This window comes from Aegilops tauschii, chromosome 2, assembly GCF_002575655.3.
Source record: "Aegilops tauschii subsp. strangulata cultivar AL8/78 chromosome 2, Aet v6.0, whole genome shotgun sequence".
Taxonomy (NCBI): Eukaryota; Viridiplantae; Streptophyta; class Magnoliopsida; order Poales; family Poaceae; genus Aegilops; species Aegilops tauschii.
Window position 1 is genome coordinate 51,706,592 of NC_053036.3, and position 6,749 is coordinate 51,713,340.

General features: G+C 41.9%; 1 protein-coding gene across 2 annotated transcripts; it reads right to left on the reverse strand.

Moving 5' to 3' along the window:
• Nucleotides 1-2,224: 2,224 nt before the first annotated feature.
• On the reverse strand, nt 2,225-6,513 carry LOC141041945 (uncharacterized). Of its 2 annotated transcripts, XM_073509521.1 has the most exons (10): nt 6,145-6,513; nt 5,842-6,068; nt 5,298-5,441; nt 5,015-5,232; nt 4,469-4,926; nt 4,311-4,364; nt 4,026-4,237; nt 3,886-3,952; nt 2,636-2,719; nt 2,225-2,552 (listed from the first exon to the last, which is right to left on the reverse strand). In XM_073509521.1, exons 2-5 carry the CDS (start codon nt 5,878-5,880, stop codon nt 4,767-4,769), a joined length of 561 nt encoding a protein of 186 aa, XP_073365622.1. In that variant the 5' UTR covers nt 5,881-6,068; nt 6,145-6,513; the 3' UTR covers nt 2,225-2,552; nt 2,636-2,719; nt 3,886-3,952; nt 4,026-4,237; nt 4,311-4,364; nt 4,469-4,766. The 2 variants fall into 2 exon arrangements, with proteins under 2 accessions (XP_073365622.1, XP_073365623.1); XM_073509522.1 differs by lacking the exon at nt 4,469-4,926 and having other exon boundaries at nt 6,145-6,509.
• Between the last annotated feature and the right edge of the window lie 236 nt (nt 6,514-6,749).

Genomic DNA, 6,749 nt, shown 5'->3' on the forward strand with positions numbered 1-6,749 from the left:
TTAAATCGAGCCGTATAAGGTTCAGACTGTAGACGCAAGGGCCGCTGGATTGATTTGTCATACAGAAATCGAACCACGGATGTCGTACATGGAGCAGTTTCAATGACACTAATACGTGACCTACCTTAATCTTTCACAATGATTACTGGAGCATGTGTTGTAGATTTCTCTATATCGACAACCCACTTCTCTTGTACCTTGTTTTCTCTCTCCTCTAATTCAACACAAATATAAAGCGGCAACTATAATAAAGTTGCATTAACTTTATTATTGTTGCTTTAAAGGAGAGGACGAGAAAAATAGAGCAGGGTGCAACTCTCACTAGCTCCATAAATGAAACCAGACTTAGAAATCTCAATTAGCATGTGTGGGCCTCTGGCCCTTTAAACTCGATCATGGGAGTAATCTATACAACATCAAATGTATGTTATAAAAATGCACTTTATGACAAATGAAACCAATTTGTTGTTGTAGATGATGACATGTATTGCTATAAATTTGGTCAAGTCTAAAGAAGATTGACTTATGACTGAGCAAGAACTTCAAATAATTTGGAATTGAGTGAGTAGGTAACCATTCAACTCCTTGTCTTGGAAGTATGTATGTGCCCCTTCATGATATCCCCCCCCCATCCCTCCCTCTAAAATTTAAGATATATTTATTGGCTAAGTTTCCAGAAAAAATATTAAAACATTGACAGTACTAAACCAATATTATATTTTGTTTGTTACTGTTGGTGCTCATATTTATCTTCAAATTTGTGTTATTTTACAAAGCTTGACTTCATGCAAAATTGACATGTTTTACGGTTTCAAATAGACGCAGTAATCTAATTTGATTAGTGCGTGTGTGTCTGTGTGTGTGTGTGTGTGTGAGAGAGAGAGAGAGAGAGAGAGAGAGAGAGAGAGAGAGGGCAAGGGAGGGAGGGAGGGAGGCAGACAGTGGCGGAGCTTGATAAGAAGTATAGGAGGGGCTAGCCCATGTAGGAGGGTCCATTCACTCAAAGATTAGGTAGAACTCCCATCATTCATGTCTAATTATGTGCTAATAATATAACAAAACTACACAAGCTGGGGGGTATGGCCTGGGTTGGCCCTAAGGGAGGGGAGGGAGGGGGGGAGAGAGAGAGAGAGAGAGTCAGTCCATTGAAAGGATAGTGACGAAGTCAAGGTTGACCAAAAACTAAGCACCTATATGATTCGAGAGTGTCCCTATAAAGGCATAACCAAAGTGTATCTCATGACACAATTGAAATATATGATTTGAGATCAGCACTCAATGATCCAACAAATTAGATAAAATGCATTAAAAAACATATCTTCTTTGTGTAAATAGCTAGCCTTCACTAACTTATTTCTCTCAACATGTAAGCATGGCACCTCATCATGCAACGTGCATGGGAATGGATAACCTCAACATGCAATCTAGATTCGGTCGTTGGTATCTTCATACCTAGTTCAATCTCGTTACCGGCAAGTCTCTTTACTCGTTCCATAATGCATCATCCCGTAACTAACTCATTAGTCACATTGCTTGCAAGGCTTATTATGATGTGCATTACTGAGAGGGCCCAGAGATACCTCTCCGATACTCGGAGTGACAAATCCTAATCTCGATCTATGCCAACCCAACAAACACCTTCGGAGATACCTGTAGAGCATCTTTATAATCACCCAGTTACCTTGTGACATTTGATAGCACACAAGGCATTCCACCGGTATCCGGGAGTTGCATAATCTCATAGTCAAAGGAATATGTATATGACATGAAGAAAGCTATAGCAATAAAACTGAACGATCATTATGCTAAGCTAAGGGATGGGTCTTGTCCATCACATCATTCTCCTAATGATGTGATCCCGTTCATCAACTGACAACACATGTCTATGGTTTGGAAACTTAACCATCTTTGATTAACGAGCTAGTCTAGTAGAGGCTAGCTTTACTAGACATGAGCCATACCTACAATTTCCAGTAATTATTTTTTCTTTCTCGAGACATCCGGCAGCAGTAGTTCAAGTCCCAACATACAACAGCGAATAAATAAATAGAACTACATGTTCGTTCGGAAGAGATCTAAAATTTGTGTTAGCTCAGCATATACAAACCAACAAGGTCGCTGAAATGGAAAGCAAAGCAGTAATGGATATCTATGATAACCCAAATACCAGCTATGATGGGCAGGGCTAAATAAGAATAGAAACAAGAAAGCACTTGCACGCATGTTACCAAAATCTCCTAATTAGAGAAGTGTAACCAAAATATCACTTCATGACCTTGTCCATCAACAATGGCACCAAAGAGCAGTGAGCCCAGGCCTCATAATAATAGTCTAATTCATTGGAATTCAAAATCTAGGCCACTGGATAAGCTTCAAACGATTATGATACAGTACAAATTAACACTTTTCTATTGAGTAATGTGACTTTGCTGATTTACCTTCCCAATAGGGTAAGCAATAGGATAGGCAATGAACATGACGATGCGTACGAGCCAAACAAAGCTAGCACCCACTGCCAGCCCATACCTGGTACATATTGCTTGAGGTATAACCTGATTGTCGAAATGTGATGATCAATCAGATAATCTATGGGCCGGTAACAGAAATATAAATGCTTGGACATAAGATGCATTACCTCCCCAAAGGCAAGAACAAATGTCACTGACAATATAATTGCAAGAACAGGATTGAAAATCCTGTCAAGGAATATAGGGAGAGCCTGAAAAGGCCGCAAAGAAGTAAGCAGAAGAGCCACTGATTAAAACAAAAAACACGAGAGAAGAATGGATTCTCTGTCTACAAACAGCTCAACAATTCAGAAATGAAGTACGGGGAAAAAATGGACATGTGCCAACTAAACTAGGAGAAAGTACCACGCATGAGGTGGGGAAAAGTTTGCAAATATTGATGTTGAAGATCCTTAGTGCATAGCTGACCAAATATACCCACAGGACAAGCGAAGATACTGACATGAATGTTATGAAATAACTTAGCAGTTAGCACTGTGGTTATTGAATTCTAGGAGTTTAATTGTCAGCTCATAGCCTCATACTATCCAGTTTACAATATCAGTCCTCTCTCATGCAAAATATTGGCATTGCATGTTGTCCAGCTTGACATGATTAAGAAATTCAGACAAGTGTCATATTAGCAACTTAATCACAAGTAACAAACTGAACATATGCTCTGTTAACTCAATGAGTAAATTTTATAGCATAACAATCCTAATAGAACTCTACAAGAAAATCCTCTTGCTTCAAAAACTAGAATGAGGGGCTCGGTAATATGTTAATTAATTTAACTATGACATAATTCATGTGTACTTGGGGATCTGGGGTATTTTAAAATGGTTGCACACAAAATTTTGGAATTCAGTTTCTTAAATCTAATTAGCAACACAACCCTGTCAAAGGAAGAAGAAAAAGAAAGTAACAGCTGAAGAAACATTATTATCCTTCCGTGTCCTCATTCTCAGCATAGCCTTCTCATGTATTTAATAAACCATTTTCAAACTTCAGCTACTCCTTTAGGTTTTCCACCTCCGACAGTATGAACTTCCAATGTATGATCTCAGACACATGACACCAACATGTTGTTGACCCTTTTAACTAGGACTACTATTGAAACCAAAAAAAAGGAACTAACTGCACAGGGCAGTTTCAACTCATAAATGGCTTCTGGAGTAGGGAACACTTGATAGTATTTCATTACAAAAGCTTGATATCAATCTTTCAGAGTAGTAAAACTAAAGAAACCACAACAAAACACAGACCACATCCTGGCTTCACTACAGAAGTAGTGAGCTAAGCTTGAGAATCAAATAGAGAAGTAAACGTTGCCGATCCGACAACCATCTTATCATAGATAACACGAAAGTTCTTTTACCTGGCATAAGACCAAGAGGTGATGCATGATAGAAGAGCACTCCTCAACGCTAGCATTCTCTGAGGACCTACTTTGAGTTAATATAATTAGTTTTCAAATGTAAATGATGAAGTAGTTCTGAAGTAGATAGTTGAGCTTACTCTTCAATAGCAGTCTGCTCTTTGCCAGATGGCTGGGCACTGAAGATAGATGCGGGACATCTGAATAAGGGAATCCTCCATTTGAGCATAAGTTGGTCACTTCTGTAGGCTCCTCTTTCAGAGATCGCTTTATCTTCCAAGTAAGATGCGTTGCTGCAGTTCTTTAGCAACTTATTAAGAACCCGTGAAATTCCCATTTTCCATAGCAATACCTGAATAAAGAGAAAATGAGAGAGGAATAGAGAAACAATATACACAGGTCATGAATAATAAAGAACCTCTCACCTTGCCATTTGGATGTTTTGAAAATTTTGCAATGAACTTAAGTAACTGATGCACCTGGAAACAGTGCAATTAAACAATTCAGATTCATGATGCTGAGGGCTATAAATGAAGAACTAGATTTAGGGGGAAAGAAGAGCTCATTCAACCAAATATAGTACCGGTAACTAAACGAATGTGCTTGTTTGTTACGACAACTAGCACACAAGTAGAATTACAGTTCCAAAGTTTTACTATTACTAGTCAACAATGATTCCGGCCCAGAGTTAAATGCCCCATACATAGTAGAAAACAGGGGCACTACAGAGAGGACCATCTGAAATAAACACGGACAAACCCACAGACAGGTCAGGTTCCCCCCAAGAAACTAGCAAGTTTTCCAGAAGCAAGCCAGCTTCTGTTTGCATGAGGCCAGCATTTAAATCATTTTCTCAGTGCCACCTCAATGGAGTTGATTAATTAATATGTTTGAAGTTTGAACCATATATAAACCTCAAGAACAGAGAAAATGAAATAAAAGTGGTCTTCCAGGACTATAGTGCGTTTGGTGGTCAGAGTTGGCTGGCGCGCAATGCAGAGAAATGCAGCAGCAGAGACACTCACTATGACCCAACAATATCTACATAAAGAAACAAAAGTGAATGAGTTCCAAACACTAAAAGTTAGATGACAAAGGATGGCCTAAACTGGAAGAAATGATCACCCACAAAGCGCTTGTTCTCTCCCACATAGGCTGCGAGGTCCAGAAACGGAATAGGGTCGTACACGAACTCCAGAAAGCCATCTTGGATGTCAGCCACTGCTTCCACAATAGTGTGGCAAGCGACACCATGAATCTGGTCAGAGTGTATGTGTTGCCGTCAGCCAATAGCGCAGCTTTATGCTCCAAGTCATCCTTTCCTATCTCAGCGTACATAGCATTTCCCTGCATAAGCACAAAACATGGTCAAGACGACATGGTCAGCTGCATGAGGGTGCATGAAAGTTTACCTTGTTATTGACCAGAACCATATCTACATGTTGCACCGGACCAGTGTCGGTGCCACCGCGGTATTCCCAGAGGTGGGAGACATGAACGCAGACATTCCAGTTCTTCACTCCGGGTTTCAGTTCCGACAGAGCATGGTAGGCCATCTGAAACACCAAGAATCTTATACAGGAACGATAAATAAGGTGAGCAGGCTATATGAAGACAACAACATTATTCAGAGCCAAGGTGCAAGACACAAAGCAACGCAGGGGGGATTAAGAGACTATAACAACAGAAAAGTATGTACACCACAAAAGTATTTACAGAGGCTGCGTGACAGCCTATGGAATCGCCTGGATGTTTTTGTTGGGAACTTGGGATCAAGCGTACCCACACACAGCAATTAACAAAGGCCCTAAATTTCCAAGGCATGGTGGGAATAAAATTGACAAAAGCAGGGAATTCAAAAGATTTGTTCGAAGTAATAACTTGTGCAATGCCTCCGGTACTAACAACACAGTTGTACGACCACAAGCCAGATTAGCGAGAAGTAATAATCTTTACCTGCTCGTCCAAGCAGCAGAGACAAACGGGATCACCCATGCCCCCGCCTGCTGAACTTCCGACGAAGACCCTTGGGGTCGGTTGAGTAGTGCAGGCTCAGAAATCTGTGAACCATCTGCAATGTCAGCCCCAGAACACGCCGTGACGACGCCGTGGAGAAATCTGCGGCACACCGTGCAGGCGAAACTGAATCTGCTGTTTCCCCAGGGACGAGGCTCACCCTGCACCTGCGAACACAAAATCCGAGCGTTGTAACCCTAAATCTGTAATCGAGAAATTGCAATGGGGGAAAAACAACCGAACCTGCTCTGCTCCTCCATGTCGAGGCACTCTATTGGGGGAAGATTCGGAGTTGAGCACGGGGATTAGACAGAACCACGGAACCAACAAAATAACACAAGAGCACGAGTTCGATTGGGGCAAGAACACAAGAACACGAAGCACAGTCAACCACAACACAGACCAATATCACTCCATCGCACATATATATAAAGCAGTGACTGCAAAATACGTCTCCTTAACGGCAGTTTAAGGGTACAAAACGTCCAGCAACCGAATTAACACGAAATCGACATCAGTCACATCCCGGAACGCGACCAGGGTCTAGGGGAGGAGGGGGGAGGGGGAGGGGGAGGAGGGGGGGCATAGGTTGTCCACGCCGATTCAGTTCTTCGCCGGCTTCTTCGCCGCGGCCTTTCTTCTTTTTGCGGGCGGCATCCCTCTCCACCTTCAGCTTGTGGGCCGCGCAGGCGATGTCGTCGTGGCCCAGCGTGGTCTTCGCCTCCACGAGGTTTAGCCCGCATCTTGGGCACGGGTGTTCCTGGGCCTTGGCCTTCTTGGCCCTGCTCGCCTTGCCCATCTGTGGTAATACGAATCCGATTGTTGATTAAAATCTAATCCATCATGAA

Bases quoted from the DNA above. Each gene is read 5' to 3' on its own strand.
- LOC141041945 (XM_073509521.1), bottom strand. From the start codon at position 5,880: ATGGGTGATCCCGTTTGTCTCTGCTGCTTGGACGAGCAG. The intron at 5,442-5,841 runs GTAAAGATTATT...TTGGTGTTTCAG, and splicing joins TCTGCTGCTTGGACGAGCAG to ATGGCCTACCATGCTCTGTC. The intron at 4,927-5,014 runs GTGGGTGATCAT...TTCTTTATGTAG, and splicing joins TGGGAGAGAACAAGCGCTTT to ATATTGTTGGGTCATAGTGA.